This window comes from Aedes albopictus, chromosome 3, assembly GCF_035046485.1.
Source record: "Aedes albopictus strain Foshan chromosome 3, AalbF5, whole genome shotgun sequence".
Taxonomy (NCBI): Eukaryota; Metazoa; Arthropoda; class Insecta; order Diptera; family Culicidae; genus Aedes; species Aedes albopictus.
This window is the reverse complement of record NC_085138.1, coordinates 322373260-322387978: the sequence shown is the minus strand read 5'-3', so window position 1 is coordinate 322387978 and position 14719 is coordinate 322373260. Positions and strand designations below refer to the sequence as shown.

The window sequence follows — 14719 nt, the reverse complement described above, 5'->3', positions numbered from 1 at the left end:
ATCCTAGACAAACTCGCATACATGATTCATGGAATAGAAATGAGCTTCGAAGATCAGAACATGATTCTCAATCTCTGGAAAAAAAAACTAATTAGACTGATGAGATGCCTACCTTGTTTGAGACCTTGATTGAATTGAGGCCGGGATGCACATTCAAATATACTCTTCAACACTCTCCTCGATGGAGAAATCAACTCTGATGGGATATTGGGTGAACTTCAGTCGGTAAATAAAAAAATACAAATGAATTGGGCTTCTACTGCAGAGCAGTCGGTAGTCCACCAGGAATTTCGTCTAGTTTTTTTTTTCATGAATTCTAATGGATTTCCTCCAGGAATACCTTCTTCTGGGGTTCTTTCACAAATTCCTCTTACAGAAGTTCTTCTGATATTCATCCTAGAGCTCTTTCCGAGATTTTTTCATGAATTCTATCCGCCATTCCCCCAAAAGTTTTTTTCTACGGGAAAGGAAAGTCTTCCTTGATTTCTACAAGATTTTTTTCAGTAATATCACCCTAGGTGTTCCTTGAAGGGTTCCTCAAGGAGTTCCTCTCCAACTAACATTTATTGTGAATGTAAACGTCAGCAATACGTCTACAATACGGCTTGATGCTGAGTTACTGAGTTGTACATATGGACGGAGGAAGTTTCTATGCAAGCCCTATACTGCCGTTCTACGCCCGATTGTCCCATGTTATATGGGAATCCCATATAACATATAGTCGGTCCCATATAACATGGGACAATTATGCGTAGAACGGTAGTATACCAATGAATCTGGCGAACTTATTCCACATGTATAGGGGATGGCCAAAATGTTTAGGATAGGCAACTTTTTTTTCTCTCACAAAAATGTTTAACATGCTGTTACTTTTCAATCTATGATAAATTTTTGCAACGTTCAAAAAGTACCTATGTTTGAAGGACATGAGAAGCATCAATGTATTGTTGATAAACGTTCAAAAGTTCATTAAATTTGGTTCACTAGTTTTCGAGATATGACAGTTCAAAAATAAGTTGTCTAAAAAATAGTGTTTTACGAGAACGATTCTAGCTTCGCGAAAGATTAACGAATCGAGCTCAAAATTGTACCAATGATGCACATATAGTAGGTGAACAAACAGTCAAAATTTGAGAATTTTTTATGCACTCTATGACAAGTTACAGCATGTTGAACACTTCTGTGAAAGAAAAAAAGTTGCCTATCCCAAACATTTTGGTCATCCCCTGTACAGTGTATCAAACAATTGTCCGTACAGCAATTTTTTAATTAAAATAATTTTTCATTCAAATGAGCATAACTTTTTTCTACGTCAATCAAATACGCTGAAATTTTGATCAATCCTAAACCATATATTAAAGCTCCATTGGTAAAATTTTGAGCGAGATCGAATAAGTTTACTGAAAGTTATAGAACTTTTTCAGAAAACTTATTCGATCTCGCTTAAAATATTACCAATGGAGCTTTGATATATGGTTCATGGGTGGTTAAAATTTCATCGTTTTGAATTGACGTATAAAAAAGTTATGAACATTTGAATGAAAAATTATTTTGACCAAAAAATTGCTGTACGGACAATTGTTTGATACACTGTATATGCTGTGCGAGCAGCTTCTATGCCACCAAGTCATAGCTTTTTTCTCGGCTCCTACATATGTAACCACTAACTGAATAACATCCTGAGAAGGCGGTTTTTCAGCCTTCTCTTCTTCTTCTTCTTTATTGCTCTACGTCCCCATCGTGACTTGGCCTGCCTCGCTTCAAGTTAGTGTTCTTTGAGCACTTCCACAGTTATTATGTTTCCAGTTCAAAACCGAATTAGCGACAATTTTTTTTTTACTTGCGCTGCCTTTGGCTTGCGTTGAACACAATGTCGGAAGTGGGGCGCTGTATTGTACACCTGGTATTCTATACAGCGCCCCACTTCCGACATAGTGTATAACGCAAGGCAAAAGCAGCGGAAGTAAAAGAAAATTTGTCGCTAATTCGGGTTTGAACTGGAAACACAATATTAATTGAAGGGCTTTCTTTGCCTGCCATTACATGAATTTATATATTTTGAGGCAAGTACAATGATACACTATGCCCAAGGAGTCGAGAATATTATCCCAACCGGAACGGGAATCGAACCCGCCGTCTCCGGATTGGCGACCCATAGCCTAACTGGAGACCCCGTTTCAGCCTTTTCATAGTTGTTGAATAATAGTTATACGACATCTCCAAATTAATCGATTAGGGAACATCCATAAATTACGTCACGCAAAAATTGGTCATTTTCAACCCCCCCCTCCCCCCCTATGTCACACTTTTTGTATGAGAGCTCTGAAATTTTTGTATGGGTCGTCACACTTTGCTGAAACCCCCCTCCCCCCTTAAAGCGTGACGTAATTTATGGACACTCCCTTAATTATAATTAGGTTATGGATACCGTGACGGAATACATGTGGAACTGGAATTAAAATTGAATAATTAAAGTACTTGCCGCTACTTGGAATCGAACTCTCGATCTCCGTATCCACTGGTCCCGATGATGCCCTCGCTGCCACATTGCTATAGGGTATCGCGCCACTTGGGCGGTGGCTTCTATATTCGTCTGTTTTCCACTATAACTCAGTCAATTTTGAACCAATAGGACAGATCGGTGAAGTACTAGATTTGTAGTAATGAGCTGAATTTTAGTATGGTGAGAAGGTCAATTCTCCGTTTTTGCAATAAAAAGGTGCAAAAAGCGTGGGTATTATGTTTCCTTGCCTAATTTGATGCTGTTTGAACAAAACTTTGGGCAACCGTGTTGCTGTTTTCTCCATTTCTTGCAACATAAACAACATAGTTATCCAAAGTTTTGCTCAAACAGCATTAAATTAGGCAAGGAATCATAATATCCACGCTTTTTGCACCTTTTCATTGCAGAAACGGAGAATTGTCCTTCTCACCATACAAAAATTCAGCTCATTACTACAAATCTAGTACTACACCGAACGTGCCCCATTGACTTGAAATGTTGTACACGGTTAGATACTATACCTATCTCACCACATTCCAAAAGTTGTGTCAATTGGTTCAAATTTGACTGAGTTATAGTGGAAAACAGACGAATATAGAAGCCACCGCCCAAGTGGCGCGATTCCCTATATAGATAGCATAGAAAATAGCCCGTTTTGTTTTACTTCAGACAAAGCTTTATGATTATGCCTCAAGAAACCTTACCCAACTTCATCTGGCTGCAATAGCTTGTGAAACGTCAAACGCAATAATGTTTGCATTGAACAAGCTGTGTGGTTGCCGAGGTGGTTGCGCCAACATGTTCTTCGTCACAGCTTCTTGCTGAAAGAATGTTCTTTAAACATCTACGAAGCGCAGCTGTTTTGTGTATTTGGCAACATTACAAAACGTACTGTATGAAAGCAGCAGTTTTATTGATTGGGACTCTTATTCGACTTGCACATCTTCCGGCAAATCTTCCGGAGTTGGATTAAAGTGCAATAAAAGCAGCCCAAATAATTTCACAGCGCAAAGATGGATAGCTGTAAAGTATTTGTGTAGTAGCTATATATCCGGCTAAAAGTTTGTTTTGACATTAATGTTTACATCCGACAAGCCGTGTTGGTATACCAACAATTTCTTTATTACAGCTTCTAGCAGCTGTAATGATGTCGCAAAACGGCCTTCAAAGCGCTGCTGGTTTGTGGATTTGTCAGTATTTCAAATTGTACTGTATAGTAGCAGCTGTTTTGTTACTGCCGACTCCTATTCGATTTGTTCAAGTTTTCACATCTTCCGGGAAATCTACCGGAGTTGGAATAGAGTGCAGTAAAGGCAAACACGATGACAAGTGATTGATTTCTGAAAACAGAGTTTGGTAGCTGTATGGTGCTTGTTTTGCAGACGTGTATTAGCTTATGGTTTATATTTGATAAGGTTCCCTATTATTCAGCGTTGACTGCTTCAACTCGATTGTTACACAACATAAAGCAAATTACTGAGGCTTATGGCGCTGAAGATGTTAGTTGGGTCTAGGAATCCTCAAGGAGTTCCTTCTCGAACTTTTCAATGAATTTCTTTTCGGATTTCTCCCAGAATATCTTCTGGAATTTATCCTTGAATTCTAATTGGGATTTCTAGGATACCAGATACTCCTTTCGAGAATCCTACATCAACTTCTTCCAAGTTTCCTACAGGAACACCTTCTGGCTTGCCTTCAAAACTTCCTACTGGAATTCATGTAGATTTTTTTGGAATATCTCCGGAGGTCCATTTTGAAATTCTCTCAGATGTTCCTAATGAAAACCTTTCAGACAGTAGTTTATTTCGGAATTACTTCACGAGCTTTTTATGGAGTTTCACATCAAATTTCTCCTGGGCTTCCGTATTGATTTCTGTCAGATTTTCTTTATAGATATTTCTGGGTTTCCTGCAATTCATCGGGTTATATCTCTACAGAAGTTCCTTCTGGGAGTTAAAGAACAAAATAAAATCTTCTGAGGACACTCCAAACGGACCTAGAGAAGTCTCAGGATAAACTCCTAGAAAATTTCCTGGAGAATCTTCTAGAGGAATTTCAGAAGGAACTCCTGAATGAACTTCTTTTTTTTTTATCTGTATTAACGAGATTTTTAGCCCTAGGCTAGTTCATCTCGGGACCCACGCTGTACTTCCCTTCCGAAGGAAGAACTCACATTTTGCGAGTTTGTCGGGAGTGGGATTCGATCCCAGGTCCTCGGCGTGATAGTCAAGTGTTCTAACCATCACACCAGGTCCGCTCCACAGAATGAACTTCGGAAACAATTCTTCATATCGAAAATAACACTTGGAGCAATCCCAGAACAGCTCCTTGATGAATTCCAAGTGGAACTTCTGGAGGAATCCTGGAAGATAGTTTTGAAGAAAACACGGAATGGAATCTCGGTAGAATCTCGAAACGAAATCTCAGAGAAATTCCAAAAATAATCCCTGGAGGAATTCCAGAGCTCCTGGGGAAATTTTGGAATGATCTCTAGGAGGAATAAAAAAACTCCTGGAAAGAAGTACTGAATGAATTCTGAATGAATTATATGAGAATCTCATGGAAGAATTCCAGAGAAAACTTCTTCAGGATTCATAAAAAAGTCTTCCGTTAAATCCTAAAACAGGATAGTTGAGTTCCTCCTGACGAAACTCCTGACAGAATTGTGGAAGAAATTGTAAAATATAGCGTGGGAGGAATTCCTGTAGGAATGAAGAATTTTTGGGGAAAACTCGAAAGGTATTCCAGAAAAAAATCTCGGAGGTACTTCGTAAAAACGCCTGAATTTCTCAAGGTATTATTTCGACAATGATCCTTCATTGGGGCCTAACTGACATAATCGATTTCTCATCATCGATCCTCTATTCGTGTTGAATGTTTTATTAATTTTCCTGAGATTGTTTGGTTAAAATCCGTAGGAAACGACTTCATTTTGTTGTAGGAATAAGAAAAATAGTAATTTATTTTGTTTTGATCAAGTTACTGGCGAAAAAGAGAAATCAATTAGGCTCTAATGAAAAATCAAATCATTGTCTATTTATCATATTATATTTTCTTATATTGTTTCGTAAATAAAAGGCCAGATCATGTTCATTGAAATTTCTTTATTGAAATAACACTATCGAATAGTTAATAGAAATCATTAATCATATTGTCATCATAGAAGGGCAAATCGAACCACTGCCATTGACGATCCTTGGAACTGTCCAGGACATACCGAGTGCAACGTCTCAAAAACAACCTGTAAGTAGAAAATGATTGAGAGTCAGAAGTTTTCACGAACAAATTAACGGAAAATACTCACATGTTCTTTTTCTCGCCACATTCCACAATTGGATGCTGTTTCTTGTAGCACTTGTCTCGTACCGCAAAGTAGAAGCTTCCCAGCCGATTTGATAGAGTGGTGTTGATCTTTTTCAAGCACTGTTGAAAGTCCCGGTCGCACTTACAGTGAAGTCTGGTATCAGAAATATGAAATTGTTAACTATTGTATTCATTTTTGAATAACTATTAAACTTCTAGCTTAACGGTGAAACATTTAAAGAAATTTCTGTTATTATTGATGCTGAAGAAAGTTGTAGACATGACTCTCCTTTTATTGTCGTTCTAGCATTAACAGAATGACGAAATGTTTTACTTTTGGTTGCCTTTTTCACGTTAGTGTAAATCATTCGTGAAATTTCACGAGATTTCACTACAATGGATCTATTTAAACCCATTAAAAGTCAGAGGTATAACCCATTTTTGAATCGACAAGTCTCACCTTGTGAAATAATCGTCGTTCTTCAGCCCGTACTTCTCCTCTCTGGATGCAATGTTATCACAGTGATCGTGCTCCCGGCAGCACTTGTCCTCGTCCTCGTGCTTGCCCAGATCATCGTAGTCATCGGCCACATTTCCCGGACCGCACCACTTGGTACCCGGAAGTGTCAGGTTGATACGCTCCACGTTTGATCGGTTCGATCTGAGCCCTTCGTCGTCGGTTTGCTCCACGATTTCGTTGCTCTCGAAATCGAACGTTTCCATGTTGGTGAACAGCTGCTTCGAGCAGACATGGTTGGTGAAGGCGGCCGCCAAGAGGACTGAAATTGTGCCACAAAGTTTCATGTCTGAATACCTGAAATCCTCCTAATTGCGGCCAAGTTGAAAGTAACATATGCATTGCTTAGAACTTAATTACTTATATACCATTTTTGGAGCCATTTATCATGGAAAATTTAGTTCGCCATATCACACACCACGTAGGAAAATGTTCTGATTTCTGTCCATCGATGATCCCTCCTGCTGGCACGAACAATGGAGCGTTGTATGTTTGCAAATGGATTTGCTCACACATGTGACCTCATTGAATTATGCCGTCGTTACGGTTGGAGTAGTTATTTTTGCAATAGGTATCAGGGTTTGAAGTTTCTGTGAACTTTTTGGGGGTTTGAATTTTCGACAGGGCCAAGGTCAATGCTTTCAATACTGGTTTGGGTGCGATTTGAGGAATGTGCATATGTTTCGGATTGAACTTATTCATTTGATGACGAATTTTCAAATCGATTATGACTACTTTAATGGCAAATGTGCAGTCGTTTTTCTTATTTTGTTCTGTGCGTTCAATCTTAGCCCACCATTAACAAACTCTGGGCGAAAATAGTCTTATCATGATGCTCCTATGAGGAAAAGCAATCGGTTTTCTATTATTAAATTTTTATGGTTTGATATTTGGTCACACTCTTTCTTCATACAAAAAAAGTTACATGGATCAAATCACTAACCAAGGTGAATCCAGATGATGTAACTTTCCATCCTTTCTCACTAGCGAGAAGTCACGCCTTCGACAAATGTGGAGACGCAGACGTGATCTCGATCCTTACTAACAACAGTTTTCGCACAATCCTTTCCATCCTCGATGACCGTAAGGACATGGCCGGTGCAGATATAGATTTCATAAAAGCTCAGTGGGAGTCTCAAAGTTGTACATCGAAAATTGCAAGCCAACCCCAGGCACATTTGTTTTTGTTGGTTCTCTGTGCAATTTTGATTGTGCTAATCAACTACAGAGTAGCAACTACGAATTGCCATCTACTCTACCCGTCAGTTGAATATTGCAGTATGTATCTTGAAAAGTTTAGCATCACCTCAAAACAATTACATATGTGCTGCTATATCTCAAAATGCTGGAAATATACTGTAGTGTCAGTACAACTGCACTCGGTATAATACATAAACCCACTACAAGGGTTCTGAGATAATAGAGAATAGAGAGTTGCCCCAACGAACGAACACGATTCGCTAATCGGGGCGCAGTCCTGACCCAGCCAGCGAATCCGAACTGTATATATATATATTTTTTTTTAACACTACACCGTGTTCTTGTACAGACTGAACAGGCACTAACATTAGACAACGGACAACACACATAACTCCCAGTGGTCCAGTGGAGAATTTTCCGTTTGAGGGGCTGTTCGGGCTCGCTTGGAAGTTAACCATCAATAATGTTAACTTCTTTTCCCGATCAGCCTAGATAGCTGTGTAGTGTCGGTAGCGGTTGTTTCAATTGGCTATGAATAACACTACGGACCGCCTGATTCAGTGGTAAGAGTCCACTAAACAGGTGACCCCTAATTCATGGTGTTATGCGGCTTTATGCTTACCGTGCCAAGGGATGAATGGTTAGGGGGGTCTAATAAAAACCTAACCACAAACGGAGCCTGTGGAGAATTAGGGCGTCCTCCACAGTATTTCGCCCTTACTGCGCTAACCGGAGCAATGGTGCAGTGGACCTTGCGTTTCTCCGAGATAATCAGTTTCCCTTCTTAAGGCTTTTTACGGCATCATCAGCATCGGCAGCTATGTTGGATATGTGGCTCGAAATTTCAAAGTGATAATTCTCGGCCACTAAAGCGAATAGTCGTATGAAAAAGTATCATCCTATTTGCTCACTCATAGTGATTGAGATGATACTTTTTCTGCTGCGTGACAGCAAGATTGACATTTTTTTATCACTTCAAAAACGCGAGGCAAACAATCATTGAAAAGCAAAAAGTCAATGATTCGTATGAGAGCTTGGTGATGTATCATGACACCTTAAGTCTCAAATTTGCGGCTAAATAAGGGCGGGATTATTCGAATGTTGTAAATTAGCTTACATTGCTACCTATATGGGTTCGCTTAAGGCGTTTTCGCCATTGGTGTTTTTCAATTGACACCGATTTGGTTTGTCGTTGATGTTTCCTTTTTGTGCTGTGATTGTGAAGAGTGTAATCCTGTCTAGTTTGGGTAGTGGCTACGGCTAGGAAACCTCAGATCAATTTTCAGCGTAAAAAGCGTGCGTAGCCCAAGTGGCTCTACTTCAAAAAGTTCATTTTCGTAGGGTAACTTCTGTATAGTTTACCTTGTGAACCCAGTTTTGCTTCTTTCATTATAAATGATGTGTCGTATCTCGAGCATGCTATATCTTAGTATGTTTCAACCTTTACTTATGGATGCCTTCAAGCAAGCTCTTGTATTCAGCATCTTTTCGCTGATATTTGGCAGTATTGCTACGATGGTTACATCATCTGAAATAGCTCAAACATTAATTTGAGATGCTTCAGTTTGATGGATTACTTAGGTACATAGTACAGTTCATGGATAACTTAACATAGAATTGCACCTAACCGAACTCTGCATTAGCAGAGTTTGTCATGAGTTGACTGAATGGCATGTGTCAGATGAAGAGTCTCCATTTGGCCTTCTTTGCATTTTTTAGTGATCTTTCGCAAAATTTGCGTATTCAAGTGTCCCTGCTCAATAAACTACAGAACCTGTACTAATTGGTTGCGACCACATTTTATAGATAACTCGCTTCCATTGCTACTCCAAGAGAGTTTCATTGTGGTTTTGTACCTACAACGCCCTCCATTGTGGTATACCATAACTATTGCTTTGAAAGAAGCTTATCCTCTGCGGTCTGTGCGACCCCAAGAGGTATTCCTGAACGGAGCTCTGACCTGTTCAAGTTTAAAATATCTTCGGATATACCAGTCTTTTGTATACTTAGTTACGAATCTCTAGCTTCCGCCAGAGAATTATAGCTATATAATTGACTTAGTGGGCACTAAAACGCTCTGCTTACTTCAAACCTCCAGGAGCAAATGGTGTTTTGTAATATTTTTCTTACGAGGGATTTGAGTATTTCAAACATGTTTTGAACTCTTGTAGTTTTCTATGGGGTATTTTCATGCGTGAAATAACTCCATAGTTTTATCCCGAAAGGTGCGTGCGTTATATAGAGAAGGAATGAGTTCCTGGTTACCTCGTTCTTTCTGAAATGCTTGAAACGCATTGTCGATTATCACATCTGTGATGTTCGTCTGGCTGACATGGCTATTCATGTGAACTCACATGCCTCCCAATTTGGGATGTCCACAGTGACTCTTTTACACAAAGTTATATACGTTTTCAAGAAAGTACTCGCTTAAACGTAGTTTTTGCTTGGGTGATTTATTGAATATTGAGGATGCTTTCGATGCCGTGCCTTTCAATGTCATATTGAATGTCGCATGACGTCACAAGCTACCTCCAATGAGCTATAGGCTCTCTTTACGCTTAAGCATTTTACAGTGTCCTTTTCAAGGCACTGATTAAATCCGTTGTGGTATGGGCTATGAGCTCTCGTTGCGCTTATGCGTCATTCCCTCTTCTAGGGTACTCCTTCCTACCCAAGAAACAAGAGTAGCTGAACAACAGTTTCTTAAGCTGAAGTTTGCTTAAGATAAGTTTGTTAAACTCTCATACAGCTAAAATGTTCGTTGGGCATTCCATCACCTTTCCCTTTTCCTTTCCTAATTCCCATCCCTTGTCCCATGCTCCCTCAGGTAAATGATGAAATAGGCTTATATGTATGGCGATGGCACAAATGTCCCAAATGGAGGATAACGTGCCTCTGGAGCCGGCCTTCTGATACCCAGGTCTGATTTGCTTCATATTCAAGTGATTCAGATATCATTCACTTCATATCCTAGAGATTCGGGTCTGGGTCATTCTTATCCAAGTGATTCAGGTCTGATGTACTTCATATTCAAGAGGTTCAGGTCTGAGTCAATCTAATCCAAGTAATTCAGGTCTGATTCACTTCATGTTCAAATGATTCAGGTCTGAGTCAATCTAATCCGAGTGAGTCAGGTCTGATTCACTTCATATACATGTGATTAAGGTCTGGGTCATTCTAACCCAAGGGATTCAGGCTTTATATTAGAGAGGTTGAAGTCTAATTCACTTGATACTCAAGTGATTCAAGTGATCATTCAAGACATCAAGTGCCATTTACTTGATGTTTAAGTGATTCAGGTCTAATTTACTTCATGTTCAATTGATTCTGGTCTGAGTAATTTTAATCCAAGTGGTTCAGGTCTGATTCACTTCATTTTCAAGTAATGCAGGACTGATTCTTTTCATATTTCAGTGATCCAGGTCTGATTCATTTAAGATTCAAGTGATTCAGATCTGATTCACTTGATATTCAAGTAATACAGGTCTGATCCACTTCATATTCAATAGGTTTAGGTCTGATTCACTTTATGTTAAAATAAATCCCCATCCTCTCCGAAAATAGTTGCCAAGGACTCTTACCTTTTATCTTATAAGGATCAGGTAATAGAATTTGCTAAAAATACTAGTAAAAATGATAAATTTGACATGATCACTAGCGTCATCTAGCGGCAGGATTGTGTACCAGATTGCTTGTCATTATGATGTCCATGACCTTCCGAACAACTTTGCCGAGGACTTGAACTTCCTATATCATCAGGATCACGAGACAGAACTAGCTAACAATGCTATTTTTTCATACTCACTGGCGTCACCTTGTGGCAGAATTGCGAACCAAACTGCTTGTCATTATGATGTCCAAGTCCTTCCAAATAGCTTTGCCGAAGACTTGAATTTTCTATCTCATCAGGATCACGAGATAGAATCAGTTAAAAAAATCATTTTTTTCACGCTCACGCTTCACAGAATTGCGAACCAAACTGCTTGTCATTATGATGTCCATTAGCGTGGTTCAAAAAATCGTTTTTTCTCCACACCGCTTATTCGATTCCTAACCAGATTATATGCCTTCTCACAAAATTTGAGCTCATTTGGTTGAAAATTGAGACTGCACAAGCCCGTCAAAGTTTGTATGGGAATTACTATGGGAAAACGATGTTTTTCATTCAATCGACCGTAGCATTTCCACAAGTGCCCTATTGGGATAGTCGACCCTTGGTAATCCTAGGCTACTCTATCAGCTACAACTTTGTCGAAGACCGCATTCAAATCGGACGCCTCATTAATTAGTTACCGATTTTTATCCAGAATCGAAATCTTTACTCATGATGGTCAAACTATTCGGTGGGCATCACTGCATTCTGTAGTGGAACATAGTAGCCATGATTTCAGTGTGCTATCTTTGGCGCCATATGCAGCAATGTTGCCTGCTGGGAAGCTGGAGGATCATAGCTAAAGTTTGCCCAGCTGGATACAAATCGATAACTAATTAATGAGGCGTCCGATTTGAATGCGGTCTTCGGCAAAGTTGTAGCTGATAGAGTAGCCTAGTATTACCAAGGGTCGACTGACTCAATAGGGCACTTGTGGAAATGCTACGGTCGATTGAATGAAAAACATCGTTTTCCCATAGTAATTCCCATACAAACTTTGACGGGCTTGTGCAGTCTCAATTTTCAACCAAATGAGCTCAAATTTTGTGAGAAGGCATATAATCTGGTTAGGAATCGAATAAGCGGTGTGGAGCAAAAACGATTTTTTGAACCACGCTAATGTCCATGTCCTTCCAAATAACTTTGCCGAAGACTTGAATTTTATATCTCATTAGGATCACGAGATAGAATTAGTTAAAAATCCTCATTTTTTCAAGCTCACCCGACTAGAAAATTGTAACAAAAATATAACATAATCCTAACAAACCGTGATATTTAGAACTCATTGGGATATAATCATGTTCAACATACTTGGTGTTATCAAAATACTATAGCTCAATTATATCACATTATGTTATAAATGCCGTTTGATAACTCATTGGATTATAACTAAGTTTTGAGTCTTCGACATTTGAAAAATATTTTTTTTAAATTATATCACATTTTGATGGAAACTAGTAATCCTGAAACTTAAAATCATATCATATTTTGTTATAATTTAGATATGATTATAACAAAATAGGTTATAATCTTGATTAGATCAGTGTACTTTTTGTTACAATTTTAGTTATTTTAACTTCATTTAGTTTATAACATAATAAGTTATAGAAAAATATCATAACACCATATGATATAAATTTGATATAATTTTCCAGTCGGGTAGCGTCGCTTAGCGACAGAATTACGAACCAAACTACTTGTCACTGCCTGATGTTCATGTCCTTCCGATCAACTTTGCCGAAGACTTGAACTTTCTATCTCATCAGGATCACAAGATGGAACTAGTTAAAAATGCTCATTTTTCCACTAGGTAGGCAGAATTGCGGACCAGACTGCTTGCCATAGTGCTGCCAACGACCTTCCGAACAACTTCACTGATGACTGTATCTTTGCATATTATCAGGATTTCGAGATATAGCAGCACAAATTTAGCTGTTTTCAGGCGATGCTAAACTTTTTGGGGGGTGATGCAATCAGAGAGTAAAAAATTCGAAGATTGAAAATGAAGATTGACATTCTCATTTTTTCATTCGTGTTTGGCCACATTCATTGTCTGCTGAATGCCTCTCTTTTTTCATTCAATTCTTTGTCACGAGTATTTTTTCACACGTCGTAAAATGTCCAATTTCTGTTAACTGACGCACAATCCGACTTAATAGACAAATAGAGAACATAATTAACATTCTAATTAACTACTACACACAAGTTTTGAGATGATTGGAAATATAATCGGGAGTTACGGTCCAGTTTTATTTCTCAGTGAAAATTGTCAGTGACAGAAAAATGAATGAATAGGTGAAAAAATTCATTCACCAAAATGAATTTTATTTTGATCCCTCAGTTGAGAATTTTCGAAATTCACGTTGAATTTCACTCATTGAAAATGAAAATTTTAAACTCTGGATGCAATATTCCATTGAGGGTTCAGTTGCTATTCGTCTCTCAGCTAGACAACACGTATTCATTTCTTTTGTGCTTCGATTCGTTTCTGCAACCATGCCGGTGACGAGGAAGAATTGTATTGTGTTGGACACATCAGTCCTCCCAAAACGTCCCAGCATTGCTGACATTAAGCAATTTCTGGATTGTGCATTGGAGTTAGATATGGCGTTAGTGAAAAGTGTTCAAACCAGCATCGTGAGAAACGCCGTTCTTTTGGTGATGCATAGTGAGGAAGCAGCCATCAGGATCGCTTCAAACCACCACATGAAGCATTACATGAATTGCGAGGGGAAGCGGCACGCAATTCTATTGCCAATATATATCGACAGTAGCGCTGTCGATGTTCGTCTTCACGATCTTCCGGAGGAGATCGATGATGCAACAATCACTAGCCATATGTCTCAGTATGGCGAAGTGATTTCAATTCGAAACGACGTTTGGAAAAGTTATTTTCCAGGCCTTAGCAACGGCATACGCATACTACGTATGAAGCTGTCCAAACCCATACCGTCGTACATCACCATTGCCGAAGAAATGACATACGTTTCTTATTTTGCACAAATTAAGACATGTCAAACCTGTGGAAGCAAACAACATCCCAAGGTGCGCTGCTCCGAGGCCGCATCATCCACAGCAAATACACAGCGACGACAACCAAGCGCATCAAACAATGCTAAAAACTCGTCCACGCTTACCGAACAACAATGGCCCTCTTTGTCCAAAGCGGCGGCCGTTGTTACAAACAAGTCAAAAAATCAAGCCACCACTAAACAGGAATCAAAGCGTCAACGATCAATAAGCCATTTTACGAGACGTTTCAGAACAGCTGATCGCAGCAGCGGCGTCAACTGACAGAATTCCACGCACGTTTGTTTTGCTGGAATATCGCGTAATTTTTGAAAAGGTACTTGTTCAACAAATTGGAGATATGGGAAATTTGAGCCAAAATAGGTTCAAAAGCTGTCGTAGAAGCAATATAAATCTCAATAATTAATCAGGTATTTTTTTCGTCACGATTCACTCGTTAACTAGCGAAAAAAAATTAAATAAAAATATCATATTATGGTTTTAGCCAGTTTCAAAAACTACGCTTGACTTGCGC

General features: G+C 39.0%; 1 protein-coding gene across 1 annotated transcript; it reads right to left on the bottom strand.

The window, feature by feature from the left end:
* Positions 1-5613: 5613 nt before the first annotated feature.
* Positions 5614-6630, bottom strand: LOC109401218 (phospholipase A2-like). The gene is made up of 3 exons (XM_019673678.4): positions 6267-6630; positions 5808-5960; positions 5614-5744 (listed from the first exon to the last, which is right to left on the bottom strand). Exons 1-3 carry the CDS (start codon positions 6608-6610, stop codon positions 5633-5635), a joined length of 609 nt encoding a protein of 202 aa, XP_019529223.2. The 5' UTR covers positions 6611-6630; the 3' UTR covers positions 5614-5632.
* Positions 6631-14719: the final 8089 nt, after the last annotated feature.

Coding starts and splice junctions, on each gene's coding strand:
- LOC109401218 (XM_019673678.4), bottom strand. CDS start 6,610: ATGAAACTTTGTGGCACAATTTCAGTCCTCTTGGCGGCCGCCTTCACC. Junction 5,961..6,266: donor AACGACGATTATTTCACAAG/GTGAGACTTGTC, acceptor TTCTGATACCAG/ACTTCACTGTAAGTGCGACC. Junction 5,745..5,807: donor TGTGGCGAGAAAAAGAACAT/GTGAGTATTTTC, acceptor TTCTACTTACAG/GTTGTTTTTGAGACGTTGCA.